Below are 22,132 nucleotides of genomic sequence, written 5' to 3' on the forward strand. Positions count from 1 at the left end.
ACAACAATATGCTGGAAGAGGGGCACTGTTTGCATTTTTACAATTTTACATGAAATTTCTTTCATGTCTGGCTCGAGACAAGTGTACTGGATTCTCACACCTGCTTCTGCCCTCAATCTGCTGTGATGTCACACGTCCTGGAGCCCCCTGGAAACCCCACTGTGCGTTTCTGAGGGACCAAGAGTGAAATTAGCTGGCAGCACCCGGCACCACCCACTCCACCCAGCCTTCACAGGAACCCGACCTGCCCATTATCACTGGGTGGGTCAGGTGCCCGGTGGCATTCTTCCCGGATAAGCACCTAACCTTCAGCTCTACTCCACCAGTCCACAGCAAGTCATTATAGACCTCTCCTTCAAGAAAACAAAGTAAAACTCCTATTCACCTTTCCCCTCCTACTTAATCCTTTATCTGTTTCTTGTTTCTTCCCATCTATTCCTTCTCTTTCTCACTTTTATCTCCCTTTCCTCTTTAAGAAGCCAAATTATGAAATTTAAGTCCATTTTAAGAATTTATATTTTGTGTGTCCTATAGGACGCTGTTGATCTTCCACTGAAGAACCTGGTTACTTCATTCTGACTTGTATTTGCCACAGTGGCTGACGGGCCCTCTGACTGAGCTGTCAGCCTCTTCCGGGAAAGGACCCTGTTTCAGCCCTCACTCACACCACATTTATTTAACAAGCACTCACAGAACATCTACAATATACTAGATGATGGACACACACAGACCACGCCTCCCACTCCCACCTCCAGGACATAGCCCCTGAAGGAGAAAAACATGCCAACAGGCAGTTCCAGCACAGAGGGTAAACTCCATGCAGACAGGATTCTGTACAAGACCTGCGGGCACCCACTGCGTGGAGGGGTCAGAAGAGGCTGTCCTTTGAAGCAGGTTTTCTTGTTTTTAAAGTTTCTTTAATGGAGATATAATTCACATACCGCAAAACTCACCCACTTAAAAGTGTACGATTCGGGAGCTTTTGTATATTGACAGCTGTGCAACCCTTACCACTATCTAATTCCAGAACCTTTTCATCACCCCAAAGAAACCCCATGCCCATCAGCAGTCCCTCCCCATCCCCCCCTCTGCCCAGCCCCAGTAATCTGCTCTTTGCCTCTAGATTTGCCTATTCTGGACATTTCAGATAACCAGAATCATATTATATGTGGCCTTTTGTGTCTGATTCCTTTCACTTGACATGATGCTATCAGGGTTCGTCCATATTGTAGTGGTATCAGTATCTCATTTGTTTTTATGTCTGAATAGTGTTCCACTATATGGAGAAACATTTTGTTCATCCATTCATCATCTGACCTATGGATGAGGTTTTGAAGAATGAGTGTAAGAGGTGACTATCATGGGGAATGGCATTCTAAGCAGAGGGCAAGATGTGCTTTTCAAAAAAAAAAAAAACAGAGCAACAAGGCAATTCAGTGTGTTTTTGAGGAAAGTGCATGCTTGCTTCAGCAGGACTGCAGTGCAGGGCTGGGTGGGAAAGTGGCAGGAGATAAGGTGAGGCAGGTACCCCGGAAGACTCCCCACTGCAACCAGCTCAGCTGAAGGCTTCCCCTCCCTCTCCATATGTTTTTAGAGCCACTGTTTCTAGGTTTTCTCTTATTTCAAGTAGCAGTTGCTGTAATTACATATGTGATCATCTTCATCAGATAACCTTACCTCCAAGCCACAGAAAGTCATTCACTGCGCGAAGCAGGTCCACGGACATATGGTAATGGACCAGGGAGTCCTGCAGCATCCCGGCCTGTAGGCACAAATCCCCCACATGCTTCCGCATGCGCCCTTGGCACCGCTTCTTGTAATGTCTATAAAGTAAAATGCACAGAAATGTATCATTGCTAATGCCCGACTTCTGCCCCAAAAGCACACTGGCTAAGCACTTTGCAATTCCCTCGCTACAAAAAAAATGCTAAGAAGGCAACCTTAGGCTCCACAATTGAAAGCCAGCCACCATCACTGCCAGTTTATGAGCAAAGTTATTTTTTAAACCTAATAGGATACACGTATTTCACATGGATAATATTAGAGCAGCCTTTCTCTTTTCAAATTTTCCAATCACAACATTAGCACAAGAAAGTTTATGTTTCAGCTTTTTAAAAAAATCAATTATCTTCCACTTTCTTAACCTCAAACCTATTATTATTTTATAAAGAGAGCTATGCTGCATATTATAAGCCAACTGTTTGGCTTTTGCAAACAAGACCTTTATCGTCACTATTTCAGAGCAAGCTTTAATGATACTCTGAGAGGTGGGGCCTGGGACCCTCGCTAACAGCTCTTTAAATATTGGCAAGGATGTGCTATTAAATAATGCAAAAGCTTCTAACTCTGTATCAACTCAGAAACCAAAGAAACTACACCAAAATCCTGCTGTATCATTTTTAAATATTCCTATTCTTTTGAATATTAGATTTCTTAAAAGATAAGATTTTTCAAGAAAAACAGCAGCTGTATTAAATTTCCTCTAACCAAGAAAGCAATCTTATCAAGAAAGAAAACCCCTATGCTAATCCAAAAGATGTGAAGTTTCTAGCTAAATGAATGCACAGATCTCAATACAAACTTAAATCCCATCAGATCTAACTCTGGAATGTAGCTTTTCTGTTCCAAATGTTCGCTGAACTAAGACCATCACGTAACACAGAGGAGAGAAGAGGAAAGTCGGCTTGTCCTCTATCTGTTTTCTTCCCAGCCACAAGGCACTGCTAGGATGGCCCCCGCCAGCAAGCCCTCCCCGTAAGAAAATACTGCATCTAAACTGCCCCGCCATCCCCAAGCACACCCTGCCATCTCTTCCCCACTGGTCACCTCAACAGTCCTCTAATGGTCTTCTAATGACCCGCCCACCCTGTACCACCCTCCCCTTCATCCCTGCTACACACACACACACACACACACACACACACACACACTCTCACACACTGCCAGAGTGGCCTTCCCAAAGCACAAATCTGATCAGGTCACTCCCTCACTTCAAAGCCTTCAAAGTTTCCCCAGTACAGTTCTAGCCCCCCCGCACTGCCTCCTGCGTTCCCCAGCCTTACCACAGTACCAAGGCCCCCAGTGACCGCAGGGGCCACCTGACCCTTCGGTCTAGCTACTTCCCACCCACCTTAGGGCTCATTTCAACTCAGTTTCTCATGGAAGCCTTCCCTGCCTCCAACCTCTGCACCTGTGGGCCTCTCCCTCCCAAAGGTGGGCAGTGCTTGGCCTGCTTTCTTGCCGTGTCCTCCTGCCCTAACCAGAAAAGAATTCAGCGTCCAAATGCACATTTTCCTCCTCCATGACCACGACTGTGGACTTTTAATACGTGGCTCAGTTTACAAATACCACCATGATGTTGACTCAATAGATTTTGAATTAGACTTTTTTTCAGTAGACTCTACTCCTATCCTGTTAGACTAAAATTTGCTTTAAAGCATCCTGTCTTAACTCTCCAAAAAAAGTAAATTATTACATCTTCGTATGAACTTACAAAGGTGCACATCTACTGTAGCAAAATATAGCCCAGAACACTTTCAAAAATAAAAAGTGCAACCACTGTGATCAGAAACAGTTGGTTTTGAAAATACAGGATTTTTACAAAAAGGAGGCGGCTAAATATGCTCATAGTTTTTCATATTAAGGTCACACGATTCAACAAACAATATAAAATATTCGAAATTATATAAAAATAGAAGGAACCCTAATACTTGGGAGGAAATCTCCAAAATACCATACAAACAAAATTCTATCACAGATTTATATAAATTAAAGTATTTAACTCTCGAAGTACTATATGTCCCAAGGCTGGGTCATCTCAAGATTATGAGCAATTCTGTTCCAATCCTTTGAAAACACAGCAAGAAACAGATAAAGGAATTAAGTCAATTCGATTTGTAGTTAGCTAAACTACAAAATACTTTAAACTAAATATTTTAAGCCAATTTTGGAATTTAGAATATAAGCTTTCTCATCAAAATTCTTTTTCCAAAAAGACATGGATCCTTCTTTCACGGATCATTTGAAAATGGTAATGTCACGTTTTTTAAGTCTCTCTAAAAGTTCAGAGTTCTTATATATACATTATTAGAATAGTCACATTGTGTGACCATTGAATATGTTTATGGATAAGGAAAAAAACATACGAGCAAACAGTATAACAAAGAAAAATACAACATGAAGCCACAGTGGCAAATAAATGTAACATTAACACAAAATGTAAATATTCAAAATATGCCATAATTTGTTGTAAATTTCAAAACTAATGGTGAATTTCAAAGCCATGAGCAATAGAACTTAGCCAAAAATGTGAATATGCTCTAAATACTTCAAAGAGTTATTTCAGTATTCTTACAAGTTATAACCACTGGGTTAAAGGAACTGGAAATAAGGATTGATAAAAAAATTAAAAACCCGATAACCCCTAAGTCATAATGGCCTCAAATCAATCATACCTAAATCACAGGCAAAGACCTGCAGCCTCCCCAGATAAAGGGAAAGGCATCCTTTCTAGAAGCTGTGCAAAAACACCTAACACACAGCCGCAAGCACTGTCACAGAAGGCGTTCACACTGCACTTTACACTAAGGACAATTCAACTACAGATATACGCTGTATTATTCTCATGACTTATGATCAGATAAAAGAAGAAAATGTTTCATATGTGTGCAATTTGGGTACTATTTATGTGGCTTGTGGGAAAAAAGGGCTTGGTATATTCTAATCCAAAAACCAATTTACATGCAAAGAATGTATATATTCAAATCCAAAGGAAAACCAGAGCTGCTCAACAACAGTTTGCAATTAAAAGCCAAAGGAACTTGGATAAAGGTAATCTCTCTTTTTTTTTCTTTTTGGTATTATATAGTTTTAAAGGTATTTGCATAATTAAGTGATAGCTACAGCCCATGATTTTGCACTAGCATTTTATGGACTGAGGAAACCTAGATTACGTGCATCGTGCATAAACGCTGACAGGCGTCCCTTTGGTGGAGCTGAAGTTCCAAAGTAGACAACTTTATATTATAAGACAGCTCTGAATAGAAAATAAGAAATGCAATGTTCTGTACTCAATTTCAGATGGTATATGGGCCATTAACTGATCCTGCACCTTGTCTTATGAAATCTTCCAATAACTCATCAATGTCGATTTCCTCCATCTGAGCTGTTTTATGCTAACGTTGGGTATTTAACCTTCACTCCATAGAGAGAGCCCAGCCCTGCAGCATAGTTACATTCTGCTGAGGAAAGCAGATCAAGGGAGGGCTGGACGGTTTCCATTACAAGTTCGGAAGTTTCTAAGTCTGATGTTGCACCTGTGCGTCATTTGCAAGCATGTCATCATTGGAGTGAAATGAAGACCTTCAACACGGGGAGGTAAAGCACGCTGATGCTTCCTAACCATCAGACAAGTCTGAGCTTCATGACATAGACCTGCAGCACTTCAGTCAGAGACTTTTTCTGAAAGACTCCAAAACTGATCCACTTTACCATTCCAGATGTAACAGGGAGGTAACAGAATTAGTAGTGAGAACACATCCTTGAAAGCCTGACGGGGCCATGCTTGAATCCTGCTACAGCATTTGCTAGCCCGGTGATGCTGGGCTAATGACTTAACCTCTCTGAGAAGGCTTCCCATCTGGAAAAGGGGGCTGCTACCACCCACCTCAGATGGCATCGATGTGGCATGAATGAAATATGTAGGTGGGGAGGCTGACTGGTGCCTGATACAGAGCCTTGCTAGTTTCCCTCCCCCACCCTTCTCCCCTTATAAACTTGCATATTCCCCCTAATAAGTATCAAGCCCCTGGGATAGACTGTCCTATTTTTTGTATCCACCAGTGTAGTGCCTTACCCTTAGAAGGATCAAAAAAGAGCTGCTTCCTGCATAGTAACTATCAATGTTCTTAAGAGATTTGGATTTTTTTAAGTCTATTTTGAGGGGAAAGACTATTCCAGAACTATCCAACAGTCCTTCCACACGTCAGCCCCTCCTCCCAATGCTCATCCCCTCCGCCCTCAGATCCCCTGTCTGATCTGCCTTGTGTCCGTGGGGAAGATAGTCCACTGGACCGCAGGGCTCCACACCACCCCAGGCCTTCCTCCCTCCCTCAAAGAAGACCCCATCTTCTCCCCACTCCCACGCCACTTCAACTCCAGCTTCTGAGTCTAGGGAGCCATGGGAAAGGCCCTGCACCCAGGGCACAGCCCAGCCATCACAGGATCCCACCCTATGTTTTCCAACCCAGATGGCCTCAACTTCTTGCACTTGCTACACTTACTTCTGTTTTGTCCCCCCGCCCCAGAATGAGATGGACCCTTGCAGAAAGTCTGGCCTATTTCGATGAAAGATGAAGGGTCCACATTTGGACCAGAGCATTAAAGGAGAAACAAGGCCTCCCGGCCAGCACGGTGGTGTGGCAAAACCCTTCCCCAGGGGTGAGATGAACCCGGGGGAAGAACGCGAAGTCCTAGGCCAGCCAAAGCATCTCCCTTCACAGCTGACCTTGGGCGATGGAGCTGCAAACTAATGACATGCCCATCAGTGGCGGACATTAGCCTCAACAAACAAAGAATCAGCTATTTCTTGCCAACGTGGGTTAAAAGTAAAGGCTGGTGCAGGTAGGGCCTAGACATCTGCTAAGGTAAACCACAGACCTGGCTCTGAACGCTTATTGGCTAAAGCAGAGAGGAAGCCGTGGTCACTTAGAGAGGCCCTTGTGTCCACCAGATCCACATGAACTAGCTATCTAGGAGAAGGACATATTTTTCTGATACCTAGAAAACCTGCCCTCAGAAAGGAGGCAAAAGACTGGCATGGATTTTAGACTAGCCTCTGCCCCTTTATGACGAAAAGTTGCTCAGACAAAGTAAAGTAAATGGCATGGTCAAGGTGAAAGCAAAGTAAATCTGGTGTCCGCTCCTCCAACAGCGTCCCTCCACGGCCAGCAGACCCCCAAGCCGGTCACCTCTTCACCGGTGACCACTGGCCAGTAAGCACCACCATGCACATCGCCAGCGACAGCCAAGAACCGCAGGCCTAATGCGTTCATTTAAAAGCCAGAATCAAGCAAGGTGCGGCAGACTTTGACTTCCAAGTTAAAATATCCCGAGAAAACCCCTCGGCCGGCAGCCGCTTAAATCAATTAGCAACTCACTTCCTCAAAACAAACAAACAAAAATTAATAAGGGCTCATTTGTCACCAAATATAAGGAAGACCAAACAGGTTCCCCAAAGCACGTGTTTGAATCGCTATCAAACATCAGGCGGTTATGTGCTAAAAAAGCGAAAATTCGAAAAAATTAGAAAATAAAATGATGACCAGGATAACACATGGATCAAAGCAGCAGTTAAGTTTTTGTTTTTTAAAGCGATGAAGGCGGTAAGAAGGCAGCACAGAGGGAAATCTAGCTATTTTCAATGTAATGTGTTCACAGCCTACCTTTTCAGACCCAATAACATACTCACAGGGCGGTATGAGAGAAAAAGAACAAAGGAAAAGAAAAGAAAGAGGAACAAGCAACAATTAGAAACACACCAGAACAAAAATAACTTTGACAGCATGGTCAAGAATTGACGTGGGCTTTGATGAGGCCAGGGGCACACGTGGACGTTCAGTAAAGCCCACCCACACCTATGCCCCGGGAAGGCTGGGGCCTCAGGTTGGCAGCACCTGCCGTGGAGCCTGTCAGCGCCTCCAACCAAACCTCCACCTACATCTAGACGTTTCCTTTCGAGCCACAAAATGCAATCTCACTTCAGGTTGGACACTTTTTATCACCCCTACCAAGAGCCGCAGGAGAGTTAGGCTCTGTCCCTGCACCTAACTGTTGTTTTAAAAATTAGATAACTGAGACTAGTGAAAGCAACAAGGGATGAACAGTGACTGGAGTAGAATGTGTTTGAGTTGAGGTCACTGGCATCATTATCTCACTGAAGTGCACATGATGGCTGAGTGTTTACGGTACCGCGAGAACAGAATGGACCCACCAGGAGGGAGGTTTCATTCACTCTGCATAAACCCTTGGCAATAGGGTCAGCCACCATGCACCGAGCACAGTATCCTGAAACTAGCTATTCCTGCCCAACTGCGAGCACAGATTTCAAAAGGCAAAAACAAACTGGCATTCCCTGGTGGGTCTGCAACCTCAAAGCCAAGAAGCTGATGAGCAGAAATGTCACCAGTGCCTCGTCTGGCAAGGATAAGGCACTGGCCACGGGGTCAGGGCAGGGTTCCTGGCTTCAGCCACTCACCCACCAGTCTGTCCAGGGAGGGGCAGGCAGTCCCTGCCGATGCCGCAGGCACTGTGATGCTGTGTGCCCGTGAGGCCCCACCTTGTGAGGGATGATCACCACGGCATCCACCCCACCTGACGCCCGGGGCTCAGCAGGAGGCAACAGGTGCGGTGAGGAGCCGGCCAGGAGCGGGCCTGGTGCTGGCAGCTCTGCCCCTCCGCGGTGCCTGGGCTCCTAACCCTTGCCACCTCGGGTCCAAGGGGAGAAGGGGAGTGCTGGCATGTAGATCATAGGGTCATGCGAAAACTAAGTACGGATCGTGGGTACGACATGCCTTGCCCTTTCCTTAGACCACGCAGACGTGTCCAGGTGAGGAAATGAAAATTCCTCCAGACCCTGCCAGGCACCACCTGCAGGAGTGGCTCGGGGACTCTGTGCCTCTCACTCGTAGGGCTGCCTGGACTTTTTCCCTCAATTCTGTGACATCTTCTCCTCTAACTTATCGACAACCAGAAAGTCGGGTCTGACCTTAGGTAAGTTCAGGAAACCCTGAGCACCTGCTCTGCAGCGGGCACTGCGGCACCCACACCATGTCCCCCATCCTCACCTGGGAGACCATCGTGCGACCTGTACAGAGCGGGGAGGACAGACTCAGGGCCCAGGGCCCAAGGCCAGGAGTGACACAGCTACCCGCGCTCTCCCCAGCAAAGGGGACCACATCTCGGCAAAGGCGTGCGTCTCGTCCTCTCCTGCAGGAGGGACACCGCACTGGCCACACAGGGAAACTGAGCAGAGGGCAGAGAGGGGAAGCAGACGGCCCAGCAGAGCTCGTCTGCAATTCTGGTGACTTAATCACGGGGACAAAGTGAGGACTGAACTTTCCCTGCTCTGTCTGACACTCCCTGAGACACAGAAACCATGAACACACCTTCCTCTGCGTGGGGCGCTCTTTTGGAAGCCCCCATGGCATTTCTGATACCCTAAGCATAAGCGGGGGCTCCGGTGCTGCCGTGGCGTGGTCCTCTGGCAGGAGGAGGACCTGAGCCCTGCAGGCGCCCGGGGACTGGGAGGCAGGAGGCACGGCCCGACCCCCAGCTCAGCTAGCACCTCACTGGGCCGCCTCTCTGCGTTCAGCACCTCATCTGCACATTGACGGGATGAGGCTGAATAACAGTCTTCACACTGTGCCGGAGGGCAGCGCCGTCCAACAGGAAGACAGTGTGAGCCACGTAAAAAGTCTTCTAGTTTGCACATTTTAAACAGTGAGAACCAAACACTCGCAACAGATTTTAGTAACGTGTTTTATTTAATCTAATACATGTAAAGTGTTATTTCAACGTGTAATCAATAAAAAAGAAATACTGAGACAGCTTACATTCTTTTTCCTAGACTAGGTCTCAGCATCTGACGTGCATTTTACCTACAGCACGTCCCGGCTCAGGCCAGCCTCCTCCACAGTCTCAGTGACAGTGGCTACCCTACTGGACAGCGCTCCAGGGGGACCCACCAGGGCTCCCAGCTGAAAAGGGGCAGTAAGTGTCCACATGAACCCTAAAAGGATTTCCCTGAACCAAAGGCTGTTCCATTTTTAAGTCTGAAAACCAGTGGACTGCACCCTTCTCCCCCCGCTCCCTTGCTTCTACGCTCCCGCTTGCTTCTCCCTCTCTGGAGGTCGGGAAGCAGCCCACGCCGAGGAGCCTGGGCTCCAGGGAGACTTACCTACTATCCGTGTCCAGTCCCACGAAGTCCTTCTTCTCGAATGGGACGCAGAGGAGCGGGATCTTGTCCCCGGACTTGTCCGTGGCCCTGTCCAGACGCTTGGACTCAAGCACAATGAACAGCGACTCGATGAAGTCCTCGATCCTCTTCTCCACCGTCCCGCAGTCCTCATAGCCGGGGTAGAAGGCCACGTCGGTGCGCGGCTGCTCGGCTATCTCCCCCTGCAGCCCGAAGACGAAGAGCCGCGAGTCGTAGAGCGTGGAGCCGTAGATCTCCTTCTGCACGTGGAACTTCTCGAAAGTCTGCGGCCAGTCCTTGGCCGAGAAGCAGTCTGTGATGGTGATGAGGCCCACGACCTTGCGGTGGGTCTGGAAGTCGCCCCACTCGTTGTTCTCGGGCGGGTAGTGGTGCCGATAGCGGATATAGAGCACGCGCTGCGAGTCGCGCACGCTGATCTGGCTCACGGACGAGATCCTCTTGTAGATCTTGAAGAAGTTCTCCTCCGAGACGATCCCCACGGGCTGGACCACCACGAGGAGAGTCTGGTGGTCCTCAGCACACTGCATGTAGTCAGGGACACTCATGGTGAAGACCCTGCCCAGAGAGAAAAAGAGGCTTTGAGGCGCACCGGGTTTTGCAGGCTGCCGGCGCACTCGGGGATGCGGTGATGCTGGCGTCCACCAGCTGGAAGGCAGGGTAAGCCCCAAGCAAAGCTGTGGGGAACAGTTTGTCCTCGGAGTTCTGCATATGGCTATCACAGCTCTTATCACAATCCCCTGCTCTTGGACCAGGCTTGGAGCTCCTGCAGAAAAGGGGCCATCTCTTGTTTTCTGTTTCCAACTCCTGGCCAGGAGCCAGGCACTGATGTGGAATCAATGCTCAGAAAGCTGAATAAATGACTGAACAACGGAAGGAACTGCTTCCCCAGCCCCTCAGCAGAACAGAATGAAAAGAACCACAGTGGAATCAGATGGTCTGGACTTGAACTCCAGTCCACTTGAGCTCCTGAACTGAAAAATAATGGCGATAATAAAACTTGCTTGCTAAGAAGATATCTGGATTGAGGAAGGCTGCACATGCGAAGTGCCGGGCATACTGCCTGACGTAGAAGGAGAGGCTCTACACGGTTACTATCCCTCCTTTACGAACTGTGCTTCCTTGGGAGAGTTTTAATAACCTCTCTGAGTGAATTTTGTTAGATATAAAAAGAAAGCAACATCAACACTACTTCGATAAAAATTTAAAAAGAAAGAAAGAAAACAACATTACCTGATTCTCAGTACTGTTGAAGAATTCAATTAGATAACCCATAGGAAAGCATCTGGCCCGTAGGAGTTAATAAATGTTTGCTGAATGAATGAACAAACAAGCAAATGAATGCTGCCCCCTTCCACAGACCATCATAATGGCACTGCCCAGAAATGTGAAGCCCACGTTCCACCCCTGACTCTACACTAACAACGTCAGTGACCTGGGGCAGGCCTGTGTGCTTCTTTAAACCCCAGTTTTATCATGAATTAAAATGTGGATAATAACACAAACCTCAAAGGGTTAGTGAGTCAATATTCTGTTTTTAATATGGTACCATAACTTTGCAAGTACCATTAAGGGAAACTGGGCAAAGGGTCCATAAGTTCTCTCAATATTATCCCTTACAACTGCATGGGAATCTACATTACATCTCAAAATAAAAGGTCTAATTTTTTTAAAGGCTATTGAGATTAAATGAGCTCATTGTATCAAATAAGGAATACACCATACAAGTAGGGAAACACCTAGCCCGTGAGATACACTCAGTAAATCTTTCCACTGACCTCACTGGTCTCTCCTACTTCAGAGTACAGGGGTGGGTACTCACGGCCAGAGGCCGCTGTACTGTGCAGCTAACAGAGCTAATGGCCCCCACTTGCAAGAGCCCCTTCCATGGCCCTATATCTAATTTTGTATTTGTAATTGTGTTTTCTTTTTCTTGACTAGGAACACCAAATTGCATAGCCTTCGGTTCACCAGAACCTGACTACAGAGATCATGACAGCAGCCCTCCCAGATGAAACAATAAAAATAAAAGGCCATTTCCACCAGACCTCTGAGTAAGTCCAATGGCAGGGATTTCATCCTGGGCTGAGAGGAAGAGGACTGGGGAGGGAGGTGGGAGCAATTTGGGGCACGCAGATCCTGGGGCCACCTACCCCATGCTGGACTTCAGAGTCAACCCTCACCCTCCAGGAGCTTCACAACACACCTGGACAGAGCAGCAGGAAAAAGATTTTTTTTTTTTTTTTTAAGAAAACTCTGACCCGCTAACTGGTCTTGTTTCTACCCAGGACACAAAAAGCTTATGTGTATATTATCTCATGAAAACCTCTAAATAATATCACCCCAACTTTACACATGAAGAAACTGAGGGAAAGAGAAGTCGGTCACATTGTGCAAGCTCACAGAGAGGCCACATCAGCTGCAGTATTGAAAGGCAGGCGCTCCCGCACCCCCCACCCCAGCCCCTGCCCCGGCACTCACACTGCGAAGTGTGATACACTGGCCCCCGGCCCCTCCCTGCAATAATTCTCTGCAGAGTCTTTTCTGCACCTCCTGGAAAGAACCAAAAGCACATCAACTTTCAACAAAGAGGGATGTCACCCCTTGGGGGACGTATCAAAATCTTAAGCATTGGGGTGGGTGGGGAGGGAGATTTGAGAGTTTTCTGTTTCTAAAAGGAGGCAATGATATTGAAAAACCCTTATCTAGTCTAAGCCTTCATTGTGCAGAGAAGAAGACGGAGGCCCAGAGTAGATGAGGAAAGGCCCTTATAAACAAATTTTGCTTCAGTGCAGCACCGAGCAAGCCCTGGACACTGCTGAATGGGTGCAGGATCTGTGCGGCCCAGGAGAACAAGTGTTAGAAAAAAGAAAGAGAAAAATCGTACAAGGTCCTCTCTCTACAATACCGTACAATCACGTTTCATCAAGTTTTTCCATATTTGTGCATCCAAAATTAAGGTGGGCTCAATCAAGGTATAATAGGTCATAGAAATCAGGAAGTTTGAACCGTAATGGAAATTCCAACCTCTACTGTGTCTTTTCCCAATTCAAGCATGTGCTCAGTGGGCACTCCCCGCACCTGGCGCAGAGTTCTCCCAGACACAGATCTTTATTAACATGTCACACATCACACACAGGCCCACCAGAAGAAAAACACCTACAGATAAGATGGAACCAATGAAAGTGAAAGCGGCCAACCAGCATGTATCATTCGCAAAAAGGATGCTGCTCCCATCAGCAGTAGGCGGCGGCGAACTCACTGCAAGCACCACGTGCGTCGGGTTGGCTCCAGCACTGGCTGTCACTCTTTGTGACCATAAGTGAGTCACGTAGCTTCACTGAGGTTAGTTTTCTCTTTTGTGCAAGGCTATGGTTGAAACTAATGATATATAAAACCTCATCATTCACATCCCCAACATCTAGTGAGGACTTCCCACGTGCCAGGCTCTGTAGAGAGGAAAAGGTAGGGTCCCAGATATACCCATGGGTAGAAAAAGTTTATATCATAAAGATGTTCATTCTCCCCATTTTGATATATAGATTCAACACAATTCTGATTAGAATTACTATCAGATTTTTCATGGAATGTAACAAGTTAGTTTATGGTCAATAGCCAAGAAACTCCCGAGGAACGACCAATGGGGAAGGGCATCTGTCCCACCAGACATAACTGCTAATGGAACATAGGGTTTCTTTGTGGGGTGATGAAATGTTCTAAAATTGATTGTGGTGAGGGTTGTACAGCTCTGTGAATACATTAAAAACCACTGAACTGTATATTTAAATGGTTGAACTGTATAGCATGTGAATTATATTTCAGTAAATCTGTAGGGAAAAAAAAAACACCTATAGTCAGCACAGTATTGGCACAGGGATAGAGAGAAAAATGGAAATGTCATCAAGCCCAGAACCAGACCCACACATGCATGGCAATTTGAAATACAGCTGAGGTGCCACTCTAGGACATTAGGAAAGGAAAGACTCTCCAACAGTAGTACTGGCACAATGGGTAATCCATGAGTAAGAAAAAGATGCATAACCCAATCAGAAAATGGACAAACAGACATCTTTGAAGAGGAAACTCAAGTAGCCAAGACGTGTACAGTAAGATGCTGCACCTCAATGGCGATCATGAGACAGCAAATTAAAACCACAGGAATAGACCATTTCATACCCACCAGATTGACCAAAAAAAAAAAAATTATTGTGGTAACATATACATAACACAGAACTTACCTTTTAAATGCAGAGTTCTATGGCATTAAGTACACTTACACTGCTGTGCAACCATCTCCAGAACTTTTTCACCTTCACCACTGAAGCTCTGTCCCCATGAAACACTAACTGCCCATCCCCCCACCCCTGGCACGCCCCCATCTACTTTCTGTCTCTAAGAATCTGACCACGCTAGACACGTCACATAAGTGGAATCATATGCTATTTGTCCTTTTGTGCTGGCTTATTTCACTTAGCAGAATGTCTTCAAGGTTCGTCCATGTTGTAGCATGTATCAGAATCTCCTTCTTGTTTAATGCTGAATAATATTTCATTGTATATATATATACCACATTTTATTTATTCATTCATTGAAGGTCATTTGGGTTGTTCCTAGCTTTGGCTACTATGAATAATACTATTATGAACATGGGTATAAAGATAAAATGTTTTAAGTATAAAAACACCACGTGTCTGCAAAGATGCAGACCAAAGGTAACTCTCCTGTTGGACAGGTGGCACGTATTCTGGCATGTGGCTGGCAGGTGCACAGAAGCAAGAACTGAAGAGAACGCAAATGTCCACCGTCAGGAGAATGGGTAACTAAACTGTGGTCGTTTAACACAATGAAATACTTTAGAACAGTGAAAATGAACGACCTAGAGAGACATTGCAGGAACAAAGATGAATCTCAAAAACATGATGGGCAAATAAAGCAAGTTGTGGATTGATACAAGCAGCACCATTCCATTCATGTAAAGTTCAAAAACAGGCAACACTTAAACAGTATCTTGTTTACACATATGGCAAAATTATAAAGAAAAAGTAAATTTGGATAGTGGTTACCTGGGTGGCAAAGAGGAATGCAGTTCGAAAGGGAAGCAGTGGGCTTCAGAAGCAGTAGTTATGTTCTGTCTCTTAAGCTAGATGGTAGATCCAGCGGTGCTTGTTTTGCCATTCTTTAAACTGTACATACATGTTAAACATTTAACATAAGAGTTAAAAAAGGAAGAAGGGGGACTTCCCTGGCGGTTAAGACTTCACCTTCCAATGCAGGGGGTGCGGGTTCCATCCCTGGTCAGGGAGCTATGATCCCACATGCCTGGCAGCCAAGGAACCAAAACATAACACAGAAGCAATATTGTAACAAATTCAATAAAGACTTTAAAAGTGGTCCACATTGGGCTTCCCTGGTGGCGCAGTGGTTGAGAGTCCGCCTGCCGATGCAGGGGACATGGGTTCGTGCCCCGGTCCAGAAAGATCCCACATGCCGCGGAGCGGCTGGGCCCATGAGCCATGGCCGCTGGGCCTGGGCGTCCGGAGCCTGTGCTCTGCAACGGGAGAGGCCACAGCAGGGAGAGGCCTGCGTACCACAAAAAAAAAAAAAAAAAAAAGGAAGAAGGTCGAACTTCAAAATTACGGTGCATTTTTCAGCAGGTTGGCTAGTTTCAGGGCCTGGCCCCCACCCTTCTCATCTATCAGGAGATTATGCTACTGCCCCTGCCAACACCCCTCTTCTATAAGCAAAAAAGTTGATGCACAAAAAAGGCAAGTGTGTTACAGGTGCACAGGTGGCCTGTGGGTCTGACACAGGTTGAGGACAGGAGGTGTTCAATTTCTCTACTCTGAAGTAAAATGAGAAAAATATGAACAATGTATATTAAGCTTCCCATAAAACTAAAGTAAGTTTAGTAAGTGCTTTATAAATATTAACTACTATTGTTATCATTTATTTTTAGGTTATGAACTGTCTCGTCTTTTGCTGTTAAAAGTCTTTTTTTTTTTTTTTTTTTAATTGACTGCACCCCACGGCTTGTAGGATCTTAGTTCCCTGACCAGGGACCGAACCCCGGCCACCGCAGTGAAAGCACAGAGTCCTAACCACTGGACTGCCAGGGAATTCCCAAACATTCTTGCTTTTATAAAACAATGGCGGGGCGGGGGAGATGGCGCTTGTTCTTCCATTATTCTATCTGGGCAAAAATAAAAATTGACAAGCCTATGATTGGCCCTCCAGCTTTTTAGCACTTACCAATCTATGAAATCTAAACAATGAAGTCACCCTGGACTAAAAGACCCCTCTGGGTCCCTTCCAGTTCCAACTAGGCCCTGAAAAGCAGACCAGCAATCAACTCCATGCCACAGCTCAGTAAACCTTACAACCTCAGGCAAGGGTTTTTCCCTGAGGCAGCTCAGTATTAGCAAACTTCTTGTTCACTTTTGCCCCAGATTCAAAATATGCAAGTACCACGGGGGGCAATTTGTCTCATATATAAGGTAGGAAAAGGGCTGCACTGGGCACTTTACAACTTATCATAGTTAGACTTCACAACAATCCTAAGAAACAAGCATTCCCATTTTCAACCTTACAGATGAGGAACCAGGCTCAGTCAGCTGCTCAAGGTCTCCTAATCTGTAAGGGGTAAACTGGAGCCAGGTTCCAGAGTCCATGCTTTTCCACTACTTTCTTCAAGGGAGAAAGAATCTGATGAAATAAGCCCTGGCACTGAGCCACCTCTGGTGTCTGAGACTAATCTAATACAAAGATTAAAACATCAAGAATATATTTCTTCAACTTGGTAGTTCCTCAAAAAGTTAAACATAGAGTTACCATATAAACAGCCATTCTACTCCTAGGTATATACCAAAGAGATTTGAAAATACGTGTCCACACAAAAACTAGTATGCGAACATTCATAGCAGTATTATTCCTAAGAGCCAAAAAGTGGAAACAACGCAAGTGTCCATCACCTGATAAATGCATAAACAAAATGTGATCTATCCATAACAATAGAATATTACTTAGCCATAAAAAGGAACAAAGTACTGACCCTACTACAACATGGGTGGACCTTGAAAACGTTATGCTAAGTGAAAGAAGCCAGGCACAAAAGGCCACATACTGTATGATTCCATTTACATGAAGTGCCCCAAATATGCAACTCCTTAGAGACAGAAAGTAGATCTGTGGCTCCCCGGGCTGCAGGAGGGGAGACTGCCAACGGGTATGGAATTTCTTTTTGAAGTGAGGAAAATGTTCTGGAATAATAATGGTTGCACAACTGTGAATATACTAAAAACCACTGAAATGTACAATTTAAACGGGTGGACTTCATCGTATGTGAACATTATCTCAATAACGCTGTTATTTGATAAAATATTTCTTGACAACTATTTTTCCCTCTATACTATTGGACTGTCCCACAGTTTAAGAAAAACAAAACAAAAAACCTTGCCAGGACATCTTTAGGACTGCAATATTCCTGGTTCTCCAATATCATGCCTCTAGTGCTGCTATTTCGTGTTAAGGAATACTATCTGGGCTGGACTAGGAAACGACAATTAACTACGTTTTAAAAATCGCCAGTCGCGTTTAAACTGGGGCGGGGAGAGGATGGAGGATGTCACAGCCTCATACCCTCAACTCATCTTTAACTAAACCGAGCCCTGCTTTCAACACTGTAATCCCTCTCTCTATAAAAACACGTGAAATCCATAAGAACCCCATCCGAACACCAGAAAACTCCGTGTTAAAGGGCATTCACGTGGGGCAAATGAGCCGGGGGAGGAGACCAAGGCAGGCACTGTGCTCTCTCTTCCCGAGACTTGGCCGGGAGAAGCCGGACTTTGCAATTCGAGGAGCTCATCCCCGGGAATCAGCGCCTGCCGCCGCCGAGCGGGATCTGAGACACTTTGAAACCAAAAGAGGAGGAGGAGAAGGAAAAAGGAGAAGAGGGCCTCCCGGGACCGCGGGGTGGGGAAGGCGGCCGGGGGCACGGGCTGCAGCGCCGCCCGGAGGCCGGCCCCAGCCGGGTCCCGAGACCCGCTGGCCCGGGGTCAAAGGGCCGAGCAGAGGGAGGCCGGGCGGAGGGGGCCCGCGGGCGGAAGAGGGGAAGGGGACGACAGCCGAGAGCTAAGGAGAGCCAGGGCCGGGCCCGAGAGGCGGCAGGTGCGGGCCGGGCCCTCGGCAGGTGCGGACGTGGACAGGTGTGGCCGGGCTCCGGTCAGGGTAACGGGGCTGGGGCAAGTGGCCCGAGCAGGTGTGGGCAGAGGCGAGCCCCTCGGCGGGACACACGCTGGCTGGCGCCCTCGAGCGCCGTGACACACGGACAGCCCTCCCGCAGCCGACCCGACACCCTGCCTGCCCGGGAGCCCCCCACCTTGCACTTACACAGCCGGACCCCCGGGCCCGGAGCCAACGGCCTGGCGGGCGGCAGGGCCGAGTAGCCTCTTCGGACGCTACCCGGACTCAGAGCGGGAGCTTCCGACCAGCGGCTGAGCCGGCACCGCCCCTGCGCATGCGCAGGGCCCGTCCCGGGCCGGGGATCCGCTCCCGGTTTTGGAAGAGACGCCGGGGAAGCGAGGGAAGGAGGAGGGGGAGGAGAGGAGTGATGAAAAGTGGAAGGAGCTAGATGGTCGCAGGGAGGGACAGGGAGGAGGAAGGAGACGGAGGGACCCAGAGGGAGAAAAGGGGAAGGAGAGCCGCTGAGAAGGAAAGAAAAGCTTTGGCTCCTGGGGCCGCGCACCCCGAAGGAGATGCCACTCCTGCCTCCGCGCGCCTTTCCAAGCCCTCAAGGCGCGCAGCTCAAATTTCACCTCCGTGGCGCAGCCCTCCAGCCCAGGCCTTTGCAAAACCACTACGGGATCACACTCCTTGCCCTCGCGCCGAGCCGGGCTTCGTGTCGCGCAGCCGCAGGCGTTGTCGCCAGTGCTCTGAACTACCTTGGGGAGAGTATAAGTTCCCCTTTTACAGGCTGAGAAACTGAGGCCGCCTGTCTCCAGGGCATGCCTTATGTGCAAGGCCACAGGGGCTGGGCGGGGCCGGGAAGTAGAAGGTCAGAGCCTGAGCCCCAAGCAGACTGCCCGAGGGCTGGTGCTTGGTCCCCATTCCTCCTTGGAAACCCACTCCTGACTCTGGGGGTCCCGTCTAGGGCTCCGAATAGGCCCCCTGGTGTGGGACAGCTGTCCTTAGTTCCAGAGCCCAGCTTGCTAGGTAGGGGCAGAAGGGGTTATCCAGGTTAAAAATAAAGAAATAAAACTTAAAAAGGAATTCACATACATAGGTTGGAATGTGCATAGCATGTTTGAAAAATACACAAGTAATTGTCAACAGTGGCATCTCCAGAGAGGGTTGAGAGAACAGAGGATGAGGGAGACCTTCTTTCCCTTGTGTATTTTTGTGTTCTGTTTTAATTTTTTTACCATATGCATGTTATTTCTCTCTAAATAAGAAAAAAAAAGTGTAATGGTGGACAGGAATAGTTCGGCCAATACAGCAGCCATGGAAAAAACTGAGCCATCACTTTTACTTTACTCCAGCATTTATTGACTCTCTGCTCTGTGACCAGTGGTGTTTTATGACTTTACTATTTATATATTTTTTATAAAATAATAATACGCTATCCCTCATACCTGCCCTGGGCCAGTGGAAAAGCAAATGAGTTTTTATTGAATTGTTTTCCAAAGAGTAGGAATGAATTACAAACAGAACACATCTTCAGGGCAAAACAGGTGGAACGGATTTCCAGCACACAAGACAGCCAGGAAGGATTTTCAACACAGGTGCCCAGAGGCTAAGAGAGAACGCTTCCAGGACCCTACAAAAAGCCGCCCAAGGTGGCTTCTCCATGGCGCTGAGAGTACAGGTTGACAATTACAGAACACAGAAAACAGACATTAAAAGAGGCCACCCTTTATGGAGGTCTAAGTGCCAGGAATAGAGCTCCCTGTTTAGCACACGATGTCTTCATAAGATCGATACAAGGTAGCTATTCTTAGCGCTGAGGTCCAGAAAGAACACTCCACTTGGCACACAAGTGGCTGGTGCTATTTAGGATTCAAATCCCAGGCTGTCTGACTGTGTCGCCTGCGCTCTTTCCATAGTCCTTCTTTGTTCTCATTCTCTCTATAAATGGATAAGAGAAGCAATTTGGAAAGCAAGATTGAAAGCTGGCAAAAGGAAACATTGTTATTTTTGTACAATGTTTCTGTTTACAATGTACTCACATTAATTTATTTTATTGTCCCAGCAAATCTGTGGGGGAGGGAGGGAGGAGACTACTCTGCATTCTGACCAATGAGAAAACTGAGGCTCAGAGAATGTAAAGGCTAGCCACAGCCCCCCAGCCATCAGAGGGAGGTGTCCAGACTTGTCCCAGGTATATCTTGCTTCTGGATTTATGTTGCTTACATAGTTTTAACGTTTCCTGAGCATCTCCTCTGAATGCTGAGAATTCAACGAATATACCAAACCTGCTCTCAAGGAGTTTTAGACACTTAAAGTTGGATTGGAAGGAACATCTAAAATCATCAAGTCCAACCTCACACCCACACCAGAACCCCTCTATAAAAAATCCTAACAGAGGTGGAAAGTTTCATACAATGATACAGAGCCCTGTTAGAAAGTTCTCTCATAAGGCAAATCTACTTCCCTGAAACATCCAATCATGCATGCAATCTCAAAGATGAAGACCAATGCCCAAAGAGGCTTGGTGGGGTTGAGAATTACCGCTGAAACCAGTCAAAAGTGCAGGTCAGAGCATAAACTCCATTACTCACTAACTATATAACTTAAATATCTTCACACATAAAATGGGAATAATCACTTCATAAGGTCACTCTCAGGATTAATAAAAGTATGAGAAACCACTTTGAGACAGAGTGGGATAGATCTAAGTTCCGTTTCAATTCTTTCAAGTGCTACTTGTATGGCCTTGGGATAGGGTGATCATATATCCTGATTTGCCTCGGACAATCCCAGTTTATGCCTGTTGTCCTGGCTAAAAGTGTTCTGGTTGGGTCATATGATCACCCCACTTTGGGCAAAGCCCATCACCTCTTAGGATTTCTGATCCACCAACAGTATTATAAAGGTTTCCTTACTCCTTTCCGTGTTGTAGGGCTCTCTTCCACCATGCAGTCCACTTGGATACTTCTCCATAGGGCCATGTCTCACCCGGTCTTTCTAGTGCCCAAGCCAATAGGGAACAGATTTGCTTATTTATCACCATGAAGAGCCAGCCACTTGAGCAGGGCTTTCACATCTATTCCCTCAAAATAACAAAATCCTGGTAGCTACCATTTACCCAGCAGGTAAAGTACAATGTGCTTGGTACAAATTTCTCATATAGTCTCACAATGGCCCTATAAGGTAGGTTGTTCTAATGGAGGGGACTAAGCAGTAACACTCCTTTTTTCTCTTCCTGAGTGTGGAGCAATTGAGAAATAAGACAAAAGAATCAGACAATGGATATTTACAAGTCAATTTTATTAACAATATGTCAGTTGAAGAGGGTGCTTTAGATCTGGAGCCAAAAGTTTGGTTTAGGTTTACTAAATCCTTCACCTTAGAATTAGCCAGCCTTGAGAACCCTCCTACATTGGTGGGAATGTAAGATGGTATAGCCACTGTGGAAAACAGTATGAGGGTTCCTCAGAAAACTAAAAATAGAATTACCATATGATCTAGCAATCCCACTCCTGAGCATATATCCAGACAAAACTATAATTCAAAAAGAGGGCTTCCCTAGTAGTGCAGTGGTTAAGATTACGCCTGCCGATGCAGGGGACATGGGTTCAAGCCCTGGTCCGGGAAGATCCCACATGCCACGGAGCAACTAAGCCCTTGCGCCACTGTAGTGGAATAACTGAGGACATGGAAAGGAGACGTGACCCATGAGCCGCATCCCCACCCCAGCAAACTGGGGGCTGGCGAATAAGCCGGAACTGCAAACAGTCCTGATTGCTTTAGCGCCCCACCCCACCCCCGGCAAACCGAGGCCCTGCGAATAAGCATTGAGTGCTCTGGGCACTGATCCATGAGATGTCCTCAGTATAATCAGAATGGTGGGAACGCAAGGCAATGTCCTTGTGCTACTTCAGTATAATCAGAATAATGGAAACACAAGGCAATGTCCTTGTGCTG

At 46.7% G+C, this 22,132-nt stretch overlaps 1 protein-coding gene across 4 annotated transcripts in view; it reads right to left on the minus strand.

Moving 5' to 3' along the window:
• The window catches only part of TRAPPC9 (trafficking protein particle complex subunit 9), a 509,122-nt gene extending 490,615 nt beyond the window's left edge, over nt 1–18,507 (minus strand). For 3 of the 4 annotated variants that reach the window (XM_027077960.1, XM_027132545.1, XM_027077961.1), the window contains exons 1-3: nt 18,380–18,507; nt 9,956–10,549; nt 1,678–1,823 (exon numbers count right to left, since the gene is read on the minus strand). In XM_027077960.1, coding sequence (XP_026933761.1) covers nt 1,678–1,823; nt 9,956–10,539 — 730 coding nt within the window. In that variant the 5' untranslated portion in view covers nt 10,540–10,549; nt 18,380–18,507. Of the gene's footprint in view, nt 1–1,677; nt 1,824–9,955; nt 10,550–15,054; nt 15,157–18,379 lie in introns of those variants that run through there. The other variant, XM_027077959.1, reaches the window with a different exon arrangement.
• Between the last annotated feature and the right edge of the window lie 3,625 nt (nt 18,508–22,132).

This window comes from Aethalodelphis obliquidens, unplaced genomic scaffold (assembly GCF_003676395.1).
Source record: "Aethalodelphis obliquidens isolate GAN/ISIS:26980383/991018 unplaced genomic scaffold, ASM367639v1 scaffold41, whole genome shotgun sequence".
Taxonomy (NCBI): domain Eukaryota; kingdom Metazoa; phylum Chordata; class Mammalia; order Artiodactyla; family Delphinidae; genus Aethalodelphis; species Aethalodelphis obliquidens.